The 26528-nt window shown below is 40.0% G+C and overlaps 1 protein-coding gene across 1 annotated transcript in view; it reads left to right on the plus strand.

The window, feature by feature from the left end:
• LOC138854351 (ubiquitin-protein ligase E3C-like) overlaps nucleotides 1-26528 on the plus strand; it is a 260277-nt gene that overhangs the window by 155150 nt on the left and 78599 nt on the right. The window contains exon 9 of the mRNA XM_070096970.1: nucleotides 24272-24427. Coding sequence (XP_069953071.1) covers nucleotides 24272-24427 — 156 coding nt within the window. The remainder of the gene's footprint in view (nucleotides 1-24271; nucleotides 24428-26528) is intronic.

The raw sequence follows: 26528 nt of genomic DNA on the forward strand, positions 1-26528 counted from the left end.
TCCTTTTCCAGGGTTACTTCCCTTCTTCTTTTAATGCCACTAGGACCAGCTTGAGAGTCACTGGACCTCTGTCGCACAACATATCTGCCCATAGAGGCCTGTACCTCCCGTTCCTTTATGACATTCCTAAATTGTTTCACAACATTGTCAGTGTCACAATTAAACACTTGTTCAGGTTTCAGTTCTTCACTGTCTATGTACTCCTTGAATTCCTGCACATATTTTTCAGCTGCTTTTTGGTCTGAACTGGCAGCCTCACCATGCCTTATCACACTATGTATGCCACTACGATTATTAAATCTCTCAAACCAACCTTTGCTGGCCTTAAATTCACTCACATCACCACTAGTTGCAGGCATTTTTCTAATTAAATCATCATGCAACTTCCTAGCCTTTTCACATATGATCGCTTGAGAGATGCTATCCCCTGCTATCTGTTTTTCATATATCCACACCAATAACAGTCTCTCAACATCTTCTATCACTTGCGATCTCAGTTTCGAAAACATAGTTGCACCTCTGGCAAGAACAGCTTCCTTGATTGCCGTTTTCTTGGCCACAATAGTAGCGATGGTTGATTGGGGTTTTGTGTACATCCTGGCCAGCTCGGAGACACGCACTCCACTTTCATACTTGGCAATAATCTCTTTCTTCATATCTATAGTAATTCTCACCCTTTTTGCTGTAAGGTTGGCACTAGAAGCTTTCTTGGGGCCCATGGTGACTCACTTTGCAGGTGCAATCACTAAAAACGCTGTGATAATATGAAATGTTCCGATTGTATGTTTGGATGGGACCGCGGTGGCTGGCTGGCTTGTAAACACTGGCCACAAGTGGATGCATCTCGAACTTAACAAATCGTGTTGGTCGAGTTTTTTAGCGCTAGTCGAGGCAAAATTTTTGCGTTAAAATGTATCGCTAGTCGGATTTAACATTACACGATGCCATCGTTGGTCGAGGGTCCACTGTACATGCATATAAAAAAATAATAATAACATTACACTTACCTTTACTGAAGACTTCTGGGTGGATGGAAGATGGGAGGAGAGGATAGGAAGAAGGTGTACACTATTGTTTGGAAGGAGAATCTCCTTCCATTAGGACTTCAGGTATGAAGTCCTTATCTGGAGTTACTTCCCTTCTTTGTTTTTTAAAGACACTGGCACTGGGAACAACTTGAGAGTCACTGGAACCCTGTCGCACAAAATATCTGTCCAGAGAGCTCTGTTTCTGGCGTTTCTTTAAGATTTGTCTGAGGTGGGACACAACACTGTCATTGTACATGTTGCCAATACGGCCTGCAACAGCTTTGTTAGGGTGAAGTTCATCCATAAATGTTTGCACTTCAGTCCACTTTGCACAAATGTCCTTAATCTTTGAAGAAGGCACCTTCCTCCATCTCTCTTCCTCCTCCTCCTCCTCCTCTGCAGCAGTTTCCTGAGCTGTGATCTGTTGCTGTTGCAGATGAAGCTCTTGCAGCTCTTCAGTGGTTAGCTCTTCCCTGTGGTCCTCCACCAACTCTTCCACATCCTCACCACTCACCTCCAACCCCAGGGACATCCCCAATGCCACAATAGATTCCACAACTGGCATAGGTTCCTTAGGGTCAGCCCCAAACCCTTCAAAATCCCTCTCTTCTACACATTCTGGCCACAATTTTCTCCAAGCAGAGTTCAAAGTCCTGGAAGTCACTCCCTCCCAAGACTTACCTATAAGGTTTATGCAGTGGAGGATATTAAAGTGATCTTTCCAGAACTCTCTTAGGGTCAATTCTGTGTCTGAGGTCACTTCAAGGCACTTTTGAAACACTGCTTTTGTGTAGAGTTTTTTGAAGTTTGAAATGACTTGCTGGTCCATGGGCTGGAAGAGAGGCGTTGTATTAGGGGGCAGGAACTTCACCGTGATAAAACTAAACTCCTCCACTATTTACTCTTCCAAGTCTGGAGGATGAGCGGGAGCACTGTCCATTACCAGGAGGCACTTGAGTGACAGTTTATTTTCCAGGAGGTATTTCTTCACACTGGGGTCAAACACTTCATTAAACCAGTCTAGGAAAATATCCTTTGTGACCCATGCCTTACTGTTAGCCTTCCACATCACACACAAATTACTCTTGGCAACACTGTTTTTCTTGAACACTCTAGGATTTTCAGAGTGATACACCAGTAAAGGCTTCACTTTAAAATCCCCACTAGCATTACTACAAAACATGAGAGTAAGCCTATCCTTCATAGGCTTGTGTCCTGGGAGTGCCGTTTCCTCCTGCGTGATGTAGGCCCTCTTTGGCATTTTCTTCCAAAAGAGGCCTGTTTCGTCACAATTAAACACTTGTTGGGGTTTGAATTCTCCAGTGTCTATGCACTCCTTAAACTCCTGTACAAACTTCTCAGCTGCAATTTTGTCAGAACTGGCAGCCTCACCATGCCTTATCACACTGTGAATGCCACTACGCTTCTTAAATCTCTCAAACCAACCTTTGCTGGCCTTAAAATCACAAGCATCACCACTTGTTGCAGGCATTTTCTTTATGAGATCGTCATGCAACTGCCTTGCCTTTTCACATATTATCGACTGTGTAACACTATCTCCTTCTAACTGTTTTTCGGTAATCCACACCAACAATAACCTCTCCACTTCTTCGAGGATTTGTGATCTCCTTTTTGTCAGCATATCTACCCCTTTTGCAACAACAGTACACTTTATTTCCTTTCCTTTCGCCATGATCGAAGTGATGGTTGAATGGGGTTTGCCATACATCCTGGCAAGCTCTGTAACACGCACTCCACTCTCATATTTTTCAATGATTTCCTTCTTGAATTCGATCGTGTTCCTCACTTTCTTTACCAAAGGGCTTGCACTAGCTTTCCTTGGGCCCATGGTGACTTATTTAGCAGTTGCAATCACAAAACACAATGGATTTTTACGTATGAGCCCGCGGGGTGATGGTCACGTGTTGGTAAACAATGGCACACTGAGCGTGAATGGTGTGGGAGACTGGCTTTGTGTGCACAGTGACGGGCGGACGGGTACCGGACGGTCACCAAATCACGAGTCTAATCACGAACCGTGAGGCCAAATTTTGCCGAAAAAACTTACTGAAAGTCGGATTTCACGAAAGTCAGTGCTGCTGAAACTCGAGGGTCCACTGTATATACAAAGTAGCTATAGGTCCCAGCAATGTTTTAGACATGCTGGAGTATGAAACTCCTTGAAGAATGGTGTTATTGCCTTTATATGTTTTTACTCTTGCACACAAACATGTCTTTGTATATCTGTCTGTCTGACTGTCTCTGCCTAGTTCTGCTTATCTGTCTTTCTGTTTTCTGTGTGTGCCTTGAAGAATGGTGTTATGACAAGCGTCAGATAACAAGTGACATTTGATGAATGTGCGCTGCTGGAGGAGGGAACCTTGCCTTTATATGTTTTTATTCTTGCACACAAACATGTCTCTGTATGTCTGTCAGTCTATCTGTCTGCCTTTCTATCTGCCTGTCTATCTGTCGGTCAGTCTATCTGTCTGCCTGTCTGTCTGTACATCTATCTGTCTGTCTGTCTATCTGTTTCTGCTTAGCTCTGCTTATTTGTCTGTCTAGTTCAGCTTATCTGGCTTTCTGTCTTCTGTGTGTGGTCATGTTTATTTATGTCTTATATCTACAAACACTGTATAGCACTTGGCCTGGAATTTTTGGGTTATCCTAAGTAATTTACGTTATGTATAATAACTGTACTTATGAGTACATGTAAGAGGCAGAGATAGACAGAGATATAGACAGACAGACACAGACAGAGACAGCCAAAAGCCAGCCAGCCAGCTGAATAGATTAGAACATAAGAAAGAAGGAACACTGCAGCAGACTCCCCACTTAGACCAATGACCCACCAAGTCAGGTCACATCCACTGAAGGAAGGAGCACGGTGTCTGACCTAGTAGCACAAGCTAGTCAGGTCTATCTCACACCCATCCACACCCATTCATGCATTTACTAACTTATTTTTACTTTCCTCTTAAAATGTGAGTGTTAATTTGACATGACATCAGTGAATCCCTGGTGTTTGCCATGCTATTTGCTCTAGTTGGCACTCGATTGAACTGGTGCTCCCACAAGGTACTAAGTGGTCCCCGATTTTTTTCATACTGTGCACACTGAGTGCACAGACCCATTCTTTCATGTCTAGGCGACTCAGGCCTATCGCACCAAATTTGAAGGAATGAAAAATAAAATGTTGATCTACATTCGGAGCCCCCCACACGTGAATGTAGATCTACATGTGGACAGTTTAAGGGTTAAATTGCAGGTATTGTACTTCCCATTTCCAGAACTCAAGTCCGGCTAACCAGTTTCCCTGAATCCCATCACAAAATGTTACCTTGCTCACATTACAGCAGCACATGAAATCATAAAAACCACTTGCCTCCACTCCTGTCAAACATGATCACACATTGCCTTCAAACACGACATCTCCACTGCCTTCAGCCTTGTCCTTGCTGTAATGTTCACAACCAATGCTTCACACCCATATAAAAGTGTTGGTGCCACTATACTCTCATACTTTTTCCCTTTTGCCTTCATGCATAATGTTCTTTGTCTCTACAGATTCCTCAGTGCACTACTCATCTTTTTTTCCTCGTCATTTCTATGATTTGCCTTGTCTTTCATAGGCTCATCTGCCGAAAAGTCCACTCCCAGATATCTGAACACATTCACTTCCTGAGTACAGTTATAGAGGCTAAAACGTTGTGTAGTTTTAAAAATAGGTTAGAGAAATACATGAGTGGGTGTGGGTGGGTGAGAGTTAGACCTGACTAGCTTGTGCTATTAGGTCTGATGTCATGCTCCTTCCTTAAGTGGTAGTGACCTGACTGGGTGGGTCATTGGGCTAATTCGGGGGGTTGGGGATATGGACCTGCTTCATATGGGTCAGTAGGCCTGCTGCAGCGTTCCATCTTACTTATGTTCTTATGAGCTCTGTAAGCACCATGTCTCTCCATTATGTCTGGAAACTTCAAAATTTCAAGTGTTTTTAAAAGTTATTTCATATTTTATATATACAATGGACCCCTGCCTTATGATGGCATCTCGTTGCGGTAAATCCACCGTACGATACATTTGAACGCAAAAATTTTGCCTCGCCTCACACGATTCGTCCGGGACGCATCCCATGTGTGGCCTGAGCACGCCTCAGCTGCCTCGTGGGTGCCAGTGTTTACAAGCAAGCCAGTGCGGTCACATCCACGCATACATTTGGTACATTTCATATTATCAAAGTGTTTTTAGTGATTGTAGCTGCAAAATAAGTCACCATGGGCCCCAAGAAAGCTTCTAGTGCCAACCCTGCAGTAAAAAGAGTGAAAATTACTATGGAAATGAAGAAAGAGATAATTTCTAAGTACGAAAGTAGAGTGCGTGTCTTGGAGCTGGCCAGGTTGTATACTAAACCCCAATCAATCATTGCTACTATCTTGGCCAACAAAACGGCAATCAAGGAAGCTGTTTTTGCAAAAGGTGCAAGTTTGTTTTCGAAACAGAGATCGCAAGTACTTGAAGATGTTGAGAGACTGTTATTCGTGTGGATAAATGAAAAACAGATAGCAGGTCACACTACACATACATGTACAAGCATATATGTACACACCCCTCTGGGTTTTCTTCTATTTTCTTTCTAGTTCTTATTCTTGTTTATTTCCTCTTATCTCCATGGGGAAGTGGAATAGAATTCTTCCTCCATGAGCCATGTGTGTTGTAAGAGGTGACTAAAATGCCGGGAGCAAGGGGCTAGTAACCTCTTCTCCTGTATATATTACTAAATGTAAAAGGAGAAACTTTCGTTTTTTCTTTTGGGCCACCCTGCCTTGGTGGGATACGGCTGGTGTGTTGAAAGAAGTATAGTGGACCCCCGGTTAACGAACTTTTTTCATTCCAGTAGTATGTTCAGGTGCCAGTACTGACCGAATTTTTTCCCATAAGGAATATTGTGAAGTAGATTAGTCCATTTCAGACCCCCAAACATACACATACAAACGCACTTACATAAATACACTTACATAATTGGTCGCATTTGGAGGTGATCGTTAAGCGGGGGTCCACTGTACTACATAATAATAATTATAATAATAGATGGCTTCAAAAGGCCATCACTAGATGGCAGTGTTTACCACAGCAAAGAGGGAGTGGTTGTGGCCACCTCCACCTGTTACTTAACGAGATACTTTATTCATTCTAGAGTATATATCAGGTTTCTTTGTTATTTATATTGTTTATTATTTCATATTAGATGAATTGTAATAGATAATTAAGCCGTAGAGCTGATGATAGCGAAATATTCAAGGAGTATTTTGTCCTGTCTCCAGACAAACTCTCGTTGGCCGCTGCCGCCACCACACATATAATAACATATTTTATTCATTCTAGAGTATATGTCAGGTTACTATGTTATTTATATTGTTTGTTATGTCATATTAGATGACCTGTGATAGATAAATAAACTGTATAGATGATATTAGCAAAATTATTCAAGAAGTATTTTGTCTGGTCTCCAGACAAACTGTCATCCACCACCGACACTGCCCATACCACTACAGGTCCTCCATCATAAATCCGGCATCATTGGGACCTGTAGTGTGCCGGATTACTGAGTTTGCCGGATTACAGAGTGGTTAGGTTAGATTACACTTAATAAAATTAACCAACTTGACTTACACAAAGCTCATTGAACATCGGCAAAAATCGAACATTTCCGCTACTTTGAGCTCAATTTCAAGGTACTTTTCGTCATGAAAGCAATCAAAATCATTTCTATTTCTGTAATACAGGTCTCCCTCAACATTCGCAAGGGTTAGGGGATCAAGAGCCTCGCGAATGTTGAAAAACCGTGAATGTTTGGTGCCCCAATATATTGTAGGGAAATATATTACAATACTGCTTCCTTAACTTGTTGAACCATGAATAATCATAAAATACATGAAAACGTCGTAAATTGTACTAAATATATACATATGCTTTAATAACGTATGTTATTTAATAACATGTATGTTAATAACATGTATGTTATTAAATACCACAGACTCCACCACTTCCTCCACCAATGCCTCCACCACTGCGAGTCCCTACTACCCTCCCTCCGACCCCCGGAACTGGCAGCCAGCCCTCCCACCACTCAGTATGGTGAGTGTTCTGTTTGTTCATTATTTGCTATTAAACTACAGAATAAATAATGTAAACCCATTCATGACTGCATATTGGAATGGCTATTAGGAAAGGTATTAGACGGTGACATCATGTGTTTACTCTTGAACACTGCAAAGAATCGAACATTTCTGCTATTGATAATAATAATAATAATAATAATAATAATAAATATGATATAATTGAAGAAGAAAATTGTACAAAAATACGAGGGAGTGGTTGACACATCATCAGTGTGACTTTGTTTATGCTGGAGTGAACATTAGTCTCCCTGCTCTTCCAAACATTTCACAATAATTCAGCGGTTGAGGCAGTGGTATTTAATAACATATATGTTATAAATAATAATAGTACATGTTATTATTAATAACATGTATTATTATTAACATGTATGTATTTAATAACATATATGTTATAAATAATAATAGTACATATTATTAATATTATTTATTATTTATTATCACACTGGCCGATTCCCACCAAGGCAGGGTGGCCCAAAAAAGAAAAACTTTCACCATCATTCACTCCATCACTGTCTTGCCAGAAGGGTGCTTTACACTACAGTTTTTAAACTGCAACATTAACACCCCTCCTTCAGAGTGCAGGCACTGTACTTCCCATCTCCAGGACTCAAGTCCGGCCTGCCGGTTTCCCTGAACCCCTTCATAAATGTTACTTTGCTCACACTCCAACAGCACGTCAGGTATTAAAAACTATTTGTCTCCATTCACTCCTACCAAACACGCTCATGCATGCCTGCTGGAAGTCCAAGCCCCTCGCACACAAAACCTCCTTTACCCCCTCCCTCCAACCCTTCCTAGGCCGACCCCTACCCCGCCTTCCTTCCACTACAGACTGATACACTCTTGAAGTTATTCTGTTTCGCTCCATTCTCTCCACATGTCCGAACCACCTCAACAACCCTTCCTCAGCCCTCTGGACAACAGTTTTGGTAATCCCACACCTCCTCCTAACTTCCAAACTACGAATTCTCTGCATTATATTCACACCACACATTGCTCTCAAACATGACATCTCCACTGCCTCCAGCCTTCTCCTTGCTGCAACATTCATCACCCATGCTTCACACCCATATAAGAGCGTTGGTAAAACTATACTCTCATACATTCCCCTCTTTGCCTCCAAGGACAAAGTTCTTTGTCTCCACAGACTCCTAAGTGCACCACTCACCCTTTTCCCCTCATCAATTCTATGATTCACCTCATCTTTCATAGACCCATCCGCTGACACGTCCACTCCCAAATATCTGAATACATTCACCTCCTCCATACTCTCTCCCTCCAATCTGATATCCAATCTTTCATCACCTAATCTTTTTGTTATCCTCATAACCTTACTCTTTCCTGTATTCACTTTCAATTTTCTTCTTTTGCACACCCTACCAAATTCATCCACCAATCTCTGCAATTTCTCTTCAGAATCTCCCAAGAGCACAGTGTCATCAGCAAAGAGCAACTGTGACAACTCCCACTTTATGTGTGATTCTTTATCTTTTAACTCCACACCTCTTGCCAAGACCCTCGCATTTACTTCTCTTACAACCCCATCTATAAATATATTAAACAACCACGGTGACATCACACATCCTTGTCTAAGGCCTACTTTTACTGGGAAATAATTTCCCTCTTTCCTACATACTCTAACTTGAGCCTCACTATTATTAACATGTATGTTATTAAATACCATTGCCTCAATCACTGCCTCTACCACTCCAGTCACACTCAATCTACAAGCACCAAACACAATGAATTATTGTGAAATGTTTGGAGAGCAGGGAGACTAATGTTCACTCCAGCATAAACAAAGTCACACTGACGATGTGTCAACCACTCCCTCGTATTTTTGTACAATTTCCTTCTTCAATCATATTTATTATTATTATTATTATTATTATTATTATTATTATTATTATTATTATTATTACTATTGTTATTATTAGCTGTAGCAGAAATGTTTAATTCTTTGCAGTGTTCAAGAGTAAACACATGATGTCACCGTCTAATACCTGTCCGAATAGCCATTCCAATATGCAGTCATGAATGGGTTTACATTATTTATACTGTAGTTTAATAGCAAACAATGAACAAACAAAACACTCACCACATTGAGTGGTGGGAGGGCTGGCTGCCAGTTGCGGGGGTCGGAGGGAGGGTAGTAGGGACTCGCAGGTGGCGGGAAACTTAAATATGATTTGGCGGCTGGGAATTTGGCAGTTGGGAATTCGTGAATGTGTGAAGCCCGTGAAAGTTGAAAACGTGAATGTTGAGGGAGACCTGTATATCCTCCATTCTATCAAACGAGTCCAAAAAAAACGTGAATACTACCATAAAAACCATACGAAAATATACTGCAAAGAGGTGGCTAATGGCTGAGAAGTGAACTCTCATATTTATCGTCCGTCTTTTTTATTTTTGTTGTACGTTAAGAAGCATCTTTCCATCATACATTGCACAAGTTTCAATGAGATAGCCCAACAAACAACCGAGAAAAAAAATATTTACCAAAAATCATATATGGCAAGTGCAAGCCAGGTACAGTGGACCCCCGGTTAACGATTTTAATCCGTGCAAGAGGGATAATTGTTATGCGAAATAATCGTTATGCGAATGAATTTTCCCCATAAGAAATAATGGAAATAAAATTAATCCGTGCAAGACGCCCAAAAGTATGAAAAAAATTTTTTTTTACCACATGAAATGTTAATTTTAATACACACAAACTGAAAAAGGCATGCACAATTACATGACACTTACTTTTATTGAAGATCTGGTGATGATTGATGGGATGGGAGGAGGGGAGAGCATTATCTTCTTACTGTTTAGAAGGGGAATCCCCTTCCATTACGACTTGAGGTAGCAAGTCCTTTTCCGGGGTTACTTCCCTTCTTCTTTTAATGCCACTAGGACCAGCTTGAGAGTCACTGGACCTCTGTCGCACAACAAATCTGTCCATAGAGCTCTGTACCTCCCGTTCCTTTACGATTTGTCTAAAATGGGCCACAACATTGTCATTGAAATAGTCACCAGCACGGCTTGCAACAGCTGTGTCAGGGTGATTTTCATCTATAAAGGTTTGCAGTTCAACCCACTGTGCACACATTTCCTTAATTTTTGAAGTAGGCACAATGGATTCCACAACTGGCATAGGCTTCTCAGGGTTAGCCCCAAACCCTTCAAAATCTTTCTTAATTTCCATACTAATTCTCACCCTTTTTACCACAGGGTTGGCACTAGAAGCTTTCTTGGGGCCCATGGTCACTTATTTTCCAGAAACAGCACCGAAAACACTAATAATACGAAATATTCCGAGTGTATGCTTGGATGTTACCGCGGAGGCTGGCTGGTAAACAATGGGACGGGCGGCACATGTGAGGGCACATTGGACGCGTCTCGGACGAAAATCGGTGAGCGGGTTTTTAATCGGTATGCGCGGCAAAAATTTTGCGATAAAAGTAAGCGGTATGCGGAAAAATCGCTATGTGATGCCATCGTTATGCGGGGGTCCACTGTACTGGAAATAAGTCACTTTGTCTGACTTTTCTGGGTTATCCTAGGTTCTCTATACATACACTACTATGTATGATAATCTATGTAACTGTATTTGTGTATACCTGAATAAACTTATTTACTTCTAGTCTGTCAACTGAGTACAAGAAACCGCCCATTCACTTATTTCAACTACCCAATAAAGTGGTCAGAAATTGGCAATTTGGCCGATTTCACACAAATTTCAACAGATGCCAATTTCAAAATAGGATCCAGAATAAACAATGTAGACATTCCTGGCACTAAAATAACATTTTCTCTGTTCATTAGTCATGGCTACAGGCCCCTCTTATATTACTCTTGCTTACCATTTGGAATTTTTATTCACAAAAAAAAAAAATAGAAGATTTACTGTTATGCAGACTGCTGCATTATTGTAATAATTGTATAAATAATATCAACCCATTCTTGACTGTGTATTGGAATTTGGACTGGCAAGCGGACAGGTATTGTTTACTCTTGAGCTTCGCTAAAGAACAGAGCATTTTCGCTACCGTGAGCGCAATTTCAAGGTACTTTTCGTCATGAAAGCAATCAAAATCATATCTATTTCTGTAATACAATATCTTTCATTCTATCAAATTAGACCGAAAAAATGAGAATATAAGCATAAAAACCACACAAAAATATTTTGCTAAATGGCTGAGAAGTGAACTCCGCTACTTATGGTCTGATTTCTTACATTTTTGGTGTACTTTAACCCTTTGACTGTCGCAAGCCGCTTTCTGAAACTGTCATTCTATGTCGCAAAAGTTTTGGGGGGGAAAAAATGATTTTTTCTTATGAAATGATAGAGAATCTTCTCCCGATGGTAATGACACCAAAATTACGAAATTTGGTCGAAAACTCACGGAATTACGCTCCCGCGAAGTTAGCAGTCTCGGCGACATATACGAATCGGCAATTTCTCCGACATTGAGCCCTGGTTTTGGCCAATTCCGTTGTTCCAGTTCATCAAACTCATAGCTATTTTTTTAGAACTCTATTTTTTCTATCAGTTGAGTACAAGAAACCGCCCATTTACCGATTTGAACTACCCAATAAGGTGGTCAGAAATTGGCAATTTGGCCAATTTCACACAAATTAAAAAAGATGCCAATTTCAAAATAGGGTTCAGAATAAACAATGTAGACATTCTTGGCACTAAAATAACATATCCTCTGTTCATTAGTCACATCTCTAGGCCCCTCTTATATTACTATTGCTTTCTATTTTGATTTTTTATTCATACAAAAAAATACAAAATTTACTGTTATGCAGACTATTGCATTATTGTAAAAATGGTATAAATAATATCAGTGCACTTGTGAAAGAATATCAGACTCCCCAGTTGATGTGTATTGGACGTGTGGTGTAATTTGCTTACTCCTGAACATTGGTATAAATCAAACATTTCCGCTATTTTGAGCTCAATTTCAAGGTCGTTTTCATCGTGAAACTAATGAAAATCATCTCTATTTCTGTAATATGTTTTCCATTTTATCACCTGAGACCATGAAAACGAGAATACAGTGATAAATACTATACGAAAATAAACCTCAAAGTCAGCGTTTTAATCCAAAAAAATGGTCAGTTTATTTTTTCTCATTATGCATTGCATGCTGCAAGATTTTTTTTATTTGGTGCAAACTGACCACACAGACCCTTTCTCTCACATGTGGGCCTACCAGCTTTCTCCTGCTTGATTTAAGCTGCTAGAATTTACGCGTATAAATATTTCAGAAACAGTGGTGCGTAAGATGTATATATACGATGTAAACAGTCAAAGGGTTAAGAAGTATCTTTCCATCATACATTGCCCAAGTTTCAATAAGAAAACCCAACAAACAATTGAGAAAATAATAACAATAATAATATATCTTTATTTACTACACGTACATGTACAAGATATACAGTCCTAGCTGACATCAGTGACATACTACTATATAGAAAGCCGCTTGTTATGCAGAGTATTTCAAGAAAATTAGGTCAGTGTCCCAGGATAACACCCACACTAGTCGGCTAACACCCAGGTACCCATTTACTGATGGGTAAATATAGACAACAAGTGTAAAGAAACATGCCTAATGTTTCTACCCTGGCTGGGAATTGAATATTTACCAAAAATCATATATGGCTAACCCAAGCCAGGTACTAGAAATAAGCCACATTGACTTTTTTGGGTTATCCTAGGTTCTCTACACATATGCTGCTATGTGAGATAATCTATATAGAGAAAATAACTTTTTTGTTTCAGGTTTATGGTGCAGTACGAGTGTATATCACAGTTAGCCCTGTGCTATACTCCATTTTCTCTAATATAAGCCCTCAAGACAGGGATAGGAGAATGGTATTTCTATACCATATCCTCTTCATACTTCCGTCGAACTACTCGGTGTTATGCCAAATATTATTTATTCTGGAGCATTTAACATGTTTTATGTTATTTATATTGTTTATTATGTCATATTAGATCAGTTGTGATAGGCAAATAAGCTGTAGTGTTGATATTAGTGTAATAAAGCATATTCTCCTGCATCATGAGACTGAACTCATGGCAACCGACAGTGGCTTCAAAGCCACCTTATCTTTAATAGATAATGTACTGTGTCGGTGCTTTACATAATGAGAAGCATTTCTTTTATTCATTGGAACCATGGCTAGGGCTAAAAGTGAGCAGGTTATAACAATAAATGGAGAAAAAGAAATTGAAATGACTTATGCAGCAAGTAGCACCACCAAACAGTGCCAGCAGGTTGGTGTGGCAACCCTGGAAATTTGAAATTATGCTAGCCAAAATTAGTGCCGAATAACTGAAGGAACCGAATACAGTGGAACCTCAAAAATCAAATGTTTCGAAAATACGACCATTTTTCGGACAAACTGTGTCCCTATTATCGAACGTGCCCCTATTTTCAGACCGCCTGGTATGGGACCTGTCCGCTGGCCCGCTCTGTCCGCGTCCCCGCGCAGGCGCCGTGAGCAGTCTAGCTTTGTTTGTGTTTGAGTGAACACTAACCTGCGATCTCAGTCACACATTTTACGATTATTTAATTGTGTTTAGTGCTTGCGGGGCTGTGAAATAAGCTGCCATGGGCCCAAAGAAACTTGCTAGCGGTACCCCTGTGGTAAAGAAAGTGAGAAACACCATAGATGTGAAGAAGGAAATAATACAGAAGTATGAGATTGGAGTGAGACTTGTTGAGCTTGCCAGGATGTACAGAAGACTGTGGACAGTTATTTTGTGAGACAGAAACAGACGACTGTGGAGTTATTTTGTGAGACAAACAGACGATTGTGGACATTTACTTTGTGAGACAGAAACAGACGACTGTGGATAGTTATTTTGTGAGACAGACACAGAGGACTGTAGACAGTTATTTTGTGAGACTGGGGTCCAATGACTCTCAACCTGGTCCTAGTGGCATTAAAATACAGAGAAGGGAAGCAACCCCAGAGAGGGCTTTAATACCGGAAGTCCTCATGGAGGGGGATTCTCCTTCCAAACAATAACCCCAACTCCCTCTCTCCTCCTCCCTATCTTCCAGATGCCATTACCAATCTTCAATAAAGATAAGTAAAAATGTTATTTTATACAGTGGTCCCTCAATAATCGTCCAGCCTGAAAGTCGTCCATTTCGGAAATAGTCCTGTTTTTTCATCAAAATATTGGCTCGCAAATGGTCCGGTAACTCGCTAATAGTCCTTCGTCCCGGACACGTACTCACGCTCTGAGCCGCCTCGGCCTTTCCTTCCCAGCCAGTGTGCCATTGTTTACCAGTGAGTGACAGTCCCCTCACATGCTCCTACGAAATATTTCATAATATTCCATTGATTTTAGTGCTTGCAAGTGCTAAATAAGCTACCATGGCTCCAAATAAAACTTCTAGTGCCAGCACTTTGGTAAAGAATGTGAGAAACACAAAATTTATGAAAAAGTTTGTAGAAAAATACAAAGATGGTGGTGGTAGAGTGGAAGCAATTGTGATAATGGTTGATGAACAAAAGAAAGGAGGATCATTGCAGCAGGCCTGTTGGCCCATGCTCGGCAGGTCCTTTAAAATTCATCCCACTAACGAAACATTTTCCCAACCCAGTCCTCAATGCTACCCAAGAAATAAGCTCTGATAACTCTATCCACTCATTTGCAAGTCCCAAATGGGTGGATAGAGTTATCAGAGCTTATTTCTTGGGTAGCATTGAGGACTGGGTTGGGAAAATGTTTCGTTAGTCGGATGAATTGTAAAGGACCTGCCGAGCATGGGCCAACAGGCCTGCTGCAGTGATCCTCCTTTCTTATGTTCTTATGTTCATCAACCACTATCACAACTGCTTCCACTCTACCACCACCATCTTTGTATTTTTCTACAAATTTTTTCATAAATTATGTGTTTTCACATTCTTTACCAAAGGGCTGGCACTAGAAGCTTTCTTTGGTGGTAGTGATGGTGGTAGAAGGTAGTAGTGATGGTGGTAGAGGGTTCCTTCTTTAGTGATTCAGTAATTCTACCAACTCCTCCAATGTTGTTGGAGTTGAAATTGAGACACATGTGCAACATCTGGGTATCTTTATTGTAGACGTTTCGCCATCCAGTGGCTTTATCAATACAAATTCCAGGACATAACTTGAAGACAGGAGAACTATGTACAGAAGATGAGTTATATAGGGCTACAAAAACCACCGCCGCCTCAGCTGCTGTTTCACCACCATTATGGATGGCTTACACTTAGTGGCCCTTATATTCCCAACAACAACACAACACAACACCTCTCGTGACATACGTAATGACTTATTTTATTCATTCTAGAGTATATTCCATGTTTCTATGCTATTAATATTGTTTATTATGTCATATTAGTTGAATTGTGATAGATAAATAGGGACTGTTCGCATCGCTATTGGGCTGTGCGGACGTGCTGCGCAGTAGCTCCTGATTGAGTTGGCTTTTGCGCAGTGTTGACGTGTACTTGGCTCTGTGAAGACCTGTTTGCGCGCTCTCTAGAATTGAAGCAAGATGCCCTCCATCGAGCAACTTTACCAACAGCTTAAGGAAGAATTGAGGTTGGCGAATATGGAAATTCGGCGACTGACCGAGGAAAACAAAAAGATTCGGAGTAGTCCTCCTGTTTTGAGTCCTCAGGTCAAGAAGGCAAACTGGTCAGTGGCTGGACAGCAGGGAAAGAAGTTGATGATCAAAAAGACGAATGGAAAGGTAGAAACGATGAAGAAGAAAGAGACTGCCGTGGAAATTGTTGTGGAAACATCCAATACATTCTCAGTGCTACCCGACGAATGTGAGTCGACTACTGGGAACGACACGACGAAAGACATTAAGGAAGGTTAGAATATTGTTGTTGTTGGGGATAGCCAAGTTAGGTATATGGATAGGGCGTTCTGCTTGAAGGACAGGAGTAGGAGACAGAGAGTTTGCTTTCCTGGGGCTGGGATGGAGGATATTGTTAGCCGTCTGGATGACATCATGAGAGGTAATGGGAGCAATCCTATTATCTGTCTCAGTGCTGGTGGCAACGATGTTGGCAGACGTAGGAGTGAGGACCTGATTAGCAGGTATAGGTCAGCAACAGAAATAATTAGAAATAAGGGTGGGAACCCTCTCATATGTGGTATTTTGCCAAGGAGGGGAGTTGGAAATGAATGGTTGTCCAGGGCAATTGGTGTCAATTGCTGGCTGGACAAATACTGTAAGGAAAATGCGGTAACATTCATTGACAACTGGGACCTCTTCTATGGCAGAAATGACATGTATGCTAGGGATGGGGTTCACTTATCTAGGTGTGGGGTGGGAGCACTGGCAACTGCAGTGGAGGGAGCAGTTAGGACTTTAACCCTTTGACTGTTTTCGACGTATAAATACGTCTTACGAGCCAATGTTTCTGACGTATATATACTCAATAATTCTAGCGGCTTCAAATCAAGTGGGAGAAAGCTGGTAGGCCCACATGTGAGAGAATGGGTCTGTGTGGTCAGTGTGCACCACATAAAAAAAATCCTGCAGCACACATTGCGTAATGAGAAAAAAAAAACTGATCGTTTTTTTGGAATAAAACGCCGACTTTGAGGTGTATTTTCGTATAGTATTTATCGTTGTATTCGCGTTTTCACGGTCTTAGGTGATAAAATGGAAAACATGTTACAGAAATAGAGATGATTTTCGTTACTTTTACGATGAAAACGACCTTGAAACTGAGCTCAAAGTAGCGGAAATGTTCGATTTTTACCAATGTTCAAGAGTAAATAAATCACACCACACGTCCAATACACGTCAACTGGGGAGTCTAATATTCTTTCACTAGTGCACTGATATTATTTATACCATTTTTACAATAATGCAGTCGTCTGCATAACAGTAAATTTTGTATTTTTTTGTATGAATAAAAAATCAAAATAGAAAGCAATAATAATATAAGAGGGGGCTAGAGATGTGACTAATGAACAGAGCATATGTTATTTTAGTGCCACGAATGTCTACCTTGTTTATTCTGGACCCTATTTTGAAATTGGCATCTTTTTTATTTTGCGTGAAATTGGCCAAATTGCCAATTTCTGACCACCATATTGGGTAGTCCAAATTAGTAAATGGGAGGTTTCTTGTACTCAGCTGATAGATAAAATGGAGTTCTAAAGAAATAGCTATGAGTTTGGTCAACTGGAACAATGGAATTGGCTGAAAAATGGGCTCAAAGTCGGCGAAATCGCCAATACGCATATGTCGCCAAGACCGCTAACTTCGCGGGAGCATAATTCCACGAGTTTTCGACCAAATTTCGAACTTTTGGTGTCATTACCATCGGGAAAAGATTCTCTATCATTTCATAAGAAAAAATAATTTTTTTTTTTCAAAAATTGAGCGACATAGAATGACAGTTTCAGAGAGGGGCCTGAAACAGTCAAAGGGTTAAACTAGGAATAGTTAGTGGTATGGGTTTTGGCAGGAAAACAGTGAAGTCCCAGTGTAGTAATATTATGAGTTCTAGGGGAACTAGTAATAATAAGAACGAGATAGATATTGAAAAGCCAGGGACCTTGGGTGATAAGGACAGTAATAGGTTTAGTAGAAAAATAGAAATGAGCAGGAAGGGTAAAGAGAAAGGAGAGTCTTTCAATGTTTATTATGCTAATTGCCGTAGTGCTAGGAATAAGATGGACGAGTTGAGATTAGTTGCTAGTGTAGGTAACATTGATGTATTTGCCTTAACTGAGACGTGGTTTAATTCAAAAAGTCGGGACATGCCTGCGGAATGTCATATTCAGGGTTTTAAATTGTTCCAAGAAGATAGAAGTATTGGGAGGGGGGGTGGGGTGGCATTGTATGTCCAAGATCGCTTGAACTGTTGCATAAAAACGGGTATTAAGTCTGAAGTAACACATACAGAGTCTGTTTGGATAGAATTTTCAGAGGGGCATGAAAAACTGATTTTAGGAGTGATATACCGTCCCCCAAACTTAGATAGGGACCAAGGGAAACTACTATGGGAGGAAATTGTTAAGGCCACAAGGCACGATAATGTAGTAATTCTAGGAGACTTTAACTTTAGTCATGTTGATTGGAATTTCTTGACTGGGAATTTAGAATCATACGACTTCTTAGAAGTATTTCAGGATTGTTTTTTGAAGCAGTTTGTGACAGAACCTACAAGGGGAAATAACCTGCTTGACTTAGTTATGGCAAACAATGAATCCCTTGTTAATAATTTAGAAATTTCAGAGGAACTGGGTGCTAGCGACCACAAATCAATTACATTTAGCATTGAATGGAAGTACGATAGTAGCGATAACTCGGTAACAGTCCCAGATTTTCGCTTAGCAGATTACGATGGGCTTAGAGAACACTTATCATCTGTTGACTGGGGTAACGAAGAGAGCTATCAATATGACAGTTTTCTGAACACTATACATGCTGCTCAAAGAGCGTTTATCCCATATAAAGAAATTAGATCAAATAGAAATGACCCAAAATGGATGAATAATAGGCTCAAATATCTACTAGGGCATAAGAAAGGAATTTATAGGCGTATCAAAAGAGGTGAGGGTCATCTTATGAATCAATATATTGACATTAAGAGGGACATTAAAAAGGGGATAAGAAAAGCTAAAAGGGACTATGAAATTAAAGTTGCTAGGGATTCTAAAACTAACCCAAAAAGTTTTTTCCAGGTCTATAGAACAAAAGTTAGAGATAAGATAGGTCCCCTTAAAAATAACTATGGGCACCTTACTGACAAAGAGAATGAAATGTGCTTGATTTTAAATAATTATTTTCTCTCAGTTTTTACACAGGAAGACACTAACAATATTCCAGTAATTAATTTTTACAGTGGGCTAGAAGATAAATTATGTAACATCACAGTCACTAGTGAAATGGTTGTGAAGCAGATAGACAGACTGAAGCAAAATAAGTCGCCGGGTCCTGATGAGGTTTTTTCAAGGGTTCTTAAGGAATGCAAAATGGAACTCTGTGAACCATTAACTAATATTTTTAATTTATCTCTTCAAACAGGTGTAGTGTCTGATATGTGGAAGATGGCTAATGTAACTCCTATTTTTAAAACGGGATAAGTCGTTACCATCAAATTACCGCCCAATAAGCCTGACCTCAATTGTAGGCAAATTGCTAGAGTCAATTATAGCTGAGATTATAAGAAGCCATCTCGATAAGCATAGCTTGATTAATGATACTCAGCATGGATTCACAAGAGGCTGGTCTTGTCTAACTAATTTATTAACTTTCTTCAGTAAAGCTTTTGAGGCTGTTGACCACAATAAAGAATTTGATTTTATTTACTTAGATTTTAGTAAGGCTTTTGATAGAGTTCCGCATCATAGACTGTTAAAGAAAGTGGCAGCTCATGGCATTGGGGGAAAAGTGCTCTCGTGGATCGAGTCATGGCTCACTGACAGGAAGCAGAGAGTGTCCATAAATGGGGTTAAGTCCGAGTGGGGATCTGTAACAAGTGGCGTTCCACAGGGATCAGTCTTGGGCCCGTTGTTGTTTATAATATATATCAATGATCTTGATGAGGGAATTACTAGTGATATGAGCAAATTCGCCGATGACACAAAGATAGGTAGGATAATTGATTCAAACGTAGATGTTATGGAACTTCAAGAGGATTTAAACAAACTCTATTCTTGGTCAGAAAAGTGGCAGATGCAGTTCAATGTAGATAAATGCAAGGTTCTGAAGCTTGGGAGTGCCCATAACCCTAGTACTTATAAGTTAAATGATGTAGAACTTAGCCATACAGATTGCGAAAAGGACTTGGGGGTTATGGTGAGCAGCAACCTTAAACCAAGACAGCAATGCCTAAGCGTACGTAATAAGGCAAATAGATTACTGGGATTTATATCAAGAAGTGTAAGCAACAGAAGTCCAGAGGTCATACTGCAGCTTTATACATCATTAGTAAGGCCTCACCTAGATTATGCAGCTCAATTCTGGTCTCCGTATTACAAAATGGACATAAATTCGTTAGAAAACATTCAGCGTAGGATGACTAAATTAATACATAGCATTAGAAATCTTCCTTATGAAGAAAGATTGAAGACTCTTAAGTTACATTCACTTGTTAGACGAAGAATGAGGGGAGACCTGATCGAAGTGTATAAGTGGAAGATAGGTATTAATAAAGGGGATATTAATAAGGTCTTGAGGATGTCTCTCCAAGAGAGAACCCGCAGTAATGGATTTAAATTAGATAAGTTTAGATTTAGAAAGGACATAGGAAAGTATTGGTTTGGAAATAGGGTTGTTGATGAGTGGAACAGTCTACCTAGTTGGGTTATTGAGGCTGGGACTTTGGGTAGTTTAAAATCTAGGTTGGATAAGTACATGAGTGGGAGGGGTTGGATTTGAGTGGGACTTTCACATCAGAGCTTATTTCTTGGGTGGCATTGAAAATTGGGTTGGGCAAATGTTTTGTTAGTGGGATGAATTGTAAAGGACCTGCCTAGTATGGGCCAGCAGGCCTCCTGCAGTGTTCCTCCTTTCTTATGTTCTTATGTTAGTGTCATATTCTCCAACAATAAACTTGCCATCCCTCCTTCACACAAACAAATAGCCAATAAGAACATAACAATGGAAGAACACTGCAGGTCTACTGGCCCATACAAGGCAGGTCCTTATCAAAATGACCTCCACCCAAAGCTACCCAAGAATTTACTCCCGTACCCAATGACATAAATCAAACTCAGCTCCTCCAACTCGTATATTTGTCCAATCTCTTCTTAAAGCTACCCAAGGTCCTAGCCTCGATCACCATACTTTTAAGTGTGATGTTAAATAAGAACTTAAGAAAGTAGGAACACTGGAACAGGCCTGCTGGCCCATACTAGGCCGGTCCTTCACAAATCCAACCCACTAACAGAACAAATGCTACCCAAGCAATAAACTCAGGTGCAAGTCCGACTCAAATCCAACCCCTTTCACTCGTGTATTTATCCAACCTAAATTTGAAACTACCCAAGCCATAGCTTTTAGAACATTGGAAAGGAGGAACACTGCAATAAGCCTCTTGGCCCATACTAGGCCGGTCCTTCACAAATCCAACCCACTAACAGAACAAATGCTACCCAAGCAATAAGCTCAGGTGCAAGTCCGACTCAAATCCAACCCCTCTCACTCGTGTATTTATCCAACCTAAATTTGAAACTACCCAGTGTTTTAGCTTCGATCACCCTACTAGGCAGACCATTCCACTCATCAACTACCCCTATTACCAATGTTCATTTGTACGTTTTATTAGTGCCCTAGAGTCCTTATGGAGGGGGATTCCCCTTCCAAACAGTAACCTCTCTTCCCTCTCTCCTCCTCCCTGTCTTCCATTCATCAACAACAGCCTTCAATAAAGGTAACTGTCATGTTGAATGTTCATTCTTTTGTGCATGTAAATCTATCTTTTAGGTAAAAAAAAAATTGTTGTTGATACTTCTGGGTGTCTGGAACGAATTAATTGGTTTTACATTATTTCTTATGGGGAAAGTTGATACGAAAATCGTCCATTTCGATAATAGTCCCACTTCCAGGAACGGATTATGGACGATTATTGAGGGACCACTGTATTACTATACATAATTAAAGACTATAGCATTTGTTGTGTGTATGTAAAACTGTAATTAATCTCTATAAAATGTATTTTTTTTGTCAATATTTTTGGGTTTCTGGAACAGATTAATTGTATTTTCATTATTTCTTATGGGAAATATTGCTTCGAATTTCAGACTTTTCGAATTTAGAACTAGCTCCTGGAACGGATTAAGTTCGAAATTTGAAGTTCCACTGTAACTGATTGCCGGATTTGTGATGGTGGACCTGTACATGAATTACATATTTTATTCATTTTAGAGTATGTATCAGGTTTCTATGTTACTTATGTTGTTTATTATGTCATATTAGATCAAGTGAGATAGATAAATAAGCCGTAAAGTTGATATTAGCAAAATTGTTGAAGTACAGAATTCCACTGGAATGGATTAATTGCATTTCAGTTATTTTAAATGAGAAAAATTGACTCTGCAAATGAGTAAATCCAGTTGCGAGCAAGGTCATGGAACGGATTAAACTTGCAAGTAGAGGTTCCACTGTACATATTATTATTATTATTATTATTATTATTATTATTATTATTATTACAATATACAGTGGAACCTCAAAAATCGAACTTAATCCGTTCGAGGAGCTAGTTCTAAATTCGAAAAGTCTGAAATTCGAAGCAATATTTCCCATAAGAAATAATGGAAATACAATTAATCCGGTCCAGAAACCCAAAAATATTTACACAAAAAAATACATTTTATAGAGGTTAATTACAGTTTTACATACAACAATTACTATAGTTTTTAATTATGTATAGTAATACATATAAAATAACATTTTTACTTACCTTTATTGAAGATTGGTGATGGCATCTGGAAGATAGGGAGGAGGAGAGAGGGAGTTGGGGTTAGTGTTTGGAAGGAGAATCCCCCTCCATGAGGACTTCAGGTAAAGCCCTCTCTGGGGTTACTTCCCTTCTCTGTCTTTTAATGCCACTAGGACCAGCTTGAGAGTCACTGGACCCCTGTCTCACAAAATAACTGTCCACAGTCCTCTGTTTCTGGTGCCTCTTTAACATTTCCCTAAAATGGGACATGGTTCTGCACTGAACTTGTTGCAAAGATGGCTTGTTTCAGCTTGCTCAGGGTGGTACTTCTGTACAAACATTTGGACATCATTCCACTTGGCACAAATCTCCTTAATCTTTGAAGAAGGCACCTCATCCACTCTATATTAACACCTTTCGCAACATCAGCTTCCTTGATTTGTTCTTTCTTTGACAGGATAGAACCGATGGTCAACTTGTTTTTCCCATACATCCTGGCAAGCTCAACAAGTCTCACACCACTCTCATACTTCTGTATTATTTCCTTCTTCACATCTATGGTGTTTCTCACTTTCTTTACCACAGGGGTACAACTAGCAAGTTTCTTTGGGCCCATGGCAGCTTATTTCACAGTCCCACAAGCACTAAACACAACGAAATAATTGTAAAATGCGTGAATGAGATCGCAGGTTAGTGTTCACTCAAGCATAAACAAAGCTAGACTGCTCATGGCGCCTGCGTGGGGACGTGGACAGAGCGGGCGGCAGACAGGTCCCGTACCCGGCGGTCTGAAAGTAGGGGTGCGTTCGATAATAGGGACACAGTTTGTCCAAAAAAATGGTCCTATTTTCGAAACATTCGATATGTGATAAGTTTGATTTTTGAGGTTCCACTGTAAATAATTTGTAATTTTTATTCACACAAAAAATGTAAGATTTACTGTTATGCCTTATTGCAATAATTGTATAAATAATATCAACCCATTCACAACTGCATATTTGTTTACTCTTGAACATAGTCAAGCAAACGAGCATTTCTCCCTCATTGAGCTCAATTTCAAGGTACTTTTCGTTGTGAAAGCAATCAAAATCATATCTATTTCTGTAATATATCTTCCATTCCATCAAATGAGACCAAAAAAAATGAGAATACAACCATGAAAACCATACGAAAATACCGCTAAGGGGTGGCTAAGAGCTGAGAAGTGAATTCCATTATTTATGCTCCGATTTCTTTCATTTTTGGTGTACGTTAAGAAGCATCTTTCCACCATACATTGCCCAAGTTTCAATAAGACAATCCAACAAACAAATGAGATACAATTCCCTAAATCAAGACCAAGAGCCCCTCACCAGCCTCAAGAAACCTATCTTGAGGTCTGCTCGCTTATGGAAATTTTGGTCACGTATGGAAGCAAAAAATCGACCCATCAACTGCTCGTATTTGGAAAAACTCGCACGTGGGTGCGCTCGCAAGTAGAGGTTCCACTGTACAGGCTTCCATTTTACACTCAGCAGTATGGTAGTACCTCCCTGGGCAGTTGCTGTCTACCAATCTTCCATGTACAGATACTTGATTTTAATGTGATTTATTTTCCATAAAGTTTTAGCTCTTAATATGTTGCCTAAATAAATCTTATATTTTATGGTTTCATTGTTTCAGGTGTGCGAGGAGCACCATTATTACAGGTGTTAGCACGTGGTTCTCCCCTGGCTCCATATGAACGAGATACCCTGGTACCCCTCCTGGCTACGTTTTGTGCTACACTTACAGCAGTTCTCTCAACTCTTCATGACTCTGAGTTATTAGGGGATCAAGGTGCATTTGTTAAAAGTATTCATAAATAGAAAGAAATCAGTTTACACTGTTCTGTATGTAACACACGAGTGGAAGCAAATGGTTTCTGGGACTTGATGAGCTGTTGGAGTGTGAGCTAGGTAACATTTTCTGAAGGGATTCAGGGAAACCAGTTAGCTGGATTTGAGTTCTGGGGGTGGGAAGTACAGCACCTGCAGTCTGAAGGAAGGGTGGGGATATTTGCAGTTTGGAGGGGCATCTGGATTGTAATATCTGCCTACCTCTGGCAAGGCAGTGATAGAGTGAATGATGGTGAAAGTGTTTCTTTGTGGGTCATCCTGCCTTGGTAGGAGATGCCAGTGTGTTAAAAAAACTAATAATAATAATAACAATAATAATACAGGTACAATACTGATTTATTGGCACCTCATTTAGATTGGACAAAATTAAATGACTACACTGACTCAGGAAATAGTAATGACATCATTGCAAACAAACCACAGTATGGGCAGGGATTGAACTCGCAATGAGTGATTTGTAAAACTCCAGACCGATGTGTTAGTCACTGGGCCAGCTGGCTACAATAAGATTCATCCAACATAGGAAGGTTAGCATAGGCACCACTGTGACCACAAATGGAAGTTTTTACAGACGAATCTCCAGCTAGCGTGGCCGTGACGAACTCTAGCTCAAGTTCCCTCAAAGCCATCAACATGATTTCATGAAATGTAATGACATGACTGCAAACAAACCATACAACGGGCGGGGTTAGAACCCACGATCAGAGAGTCATAAAGCTCCTGACTGACCCATTAGCCACTGGACCAGCTAGCCACAATAAAATTCATTCAACTATGTATATTTATACACCATATGAAGATTAGCATAGGCACCACTGTGACCACAAATGCAAGTTTTTACAGACGAATCTCCAGATGGTGTGGCCATGACAAACTTTAGCTCAAGTCCCCTCAAAGCCACTAACATGACTCAAGAAATTGTAATGACATGATTGGTCACAGTAGTGCCTGTGCTAACCTTCCTATGGTGTATAAATATACCTAGTTGGATGAATTTTATTGTGGCTAGCTGGCCCAGTGGTGAATGTGTTGGTCTGGAGTTTTATGACCTTAATCGTGGGTTCTAACCCCATCTGTGGTATGGGGTGTTTGCAATCGTGTCATTACGATTTCATGAGTCGTGGCAAATAACTCCATGTAATATAACCATCTACTGTATTTGCCAATATAGATTATGTGTAAATAATTATCAACTATATCATACCTTGTAATGTAACGTAATGAAAGTAGTTTGTTAGATTATGTATTGGTGGATAAAAGGTTGATGGGTAGGCTCAAGGATGTACATGTTTATAGAGGGGCAACTGACATATCGGATCATTATTTAGAGTAAGAGGTAGATGGGACAAGAGGAAAATGGCAACAAGAAGTAAGAGGGAGGTGAGAGTGTATAAACTAAGGGAGGAGGAAGTTCGGGTGAGATACAAGCAACTATTGGCAGAAAGGTGGACTGGTACAAGTATGAGCAGTGGTGGGGGGTTGAAGAGGGTTGGAATAGTTTTAAAAATGCAGTATTAGAATGTGGGGCAGAAGTTTGTGGTTATAGGAGGGTGGGTGCAGGAGGAAAGAGGAGTGATTGGTGGAATGATGAAGCAAAGGTTGTGATAAAAGAGAAAAATTTAACTTATGAGAGGTTTTTACAAAGCAAAAGTGTTATAAGAAGAGTAGAGTATATGGAGAGTAAAAGAAAGGTGAAGAGAGTGGTGAGAGTACAAAAGGAGACCAGATGAAAGAGTGGGAGAGGCACTGACAAGAAATTTTAATGAAAATAAGAACAAATTTTAGAGTGAATTAAACAAGTTAAGAAAGCCTAGGGAACAAATGGATTTGTCAGTTAAAAACAGAGTAGGGGAGTTAGTAGATGGGGAGAGGGAGGTATTGGGTAGATGATGAGAATATTTTGAGGAACTTTTAAATGTTGAGGAAGAAAGGGAGACGGTAATTTCATACACTGGCCAGGGAGGTATACCATCTTTTAGGAGTGAAGAAGAGCAGAATGTAAGTGTGGGGGAGGTACGTGAGGCATTACGTAGAATTAAAGG

This window comes from Cherax quadricarinatus, chromosome 55 (assembly GCF_038502225.1).
Source record: "Cherax quadricarinatus isolate ZL_2023a chromosome 55, ASM3850222v1, whole genome shotgun sequence".
Classification (NCBI taxonomy): Eukaryota; Metazoa; Arthropoda; class Malacostraca; order Decapoda; family Parastacidae; genus Cherax; species Cherax quadricarinatus.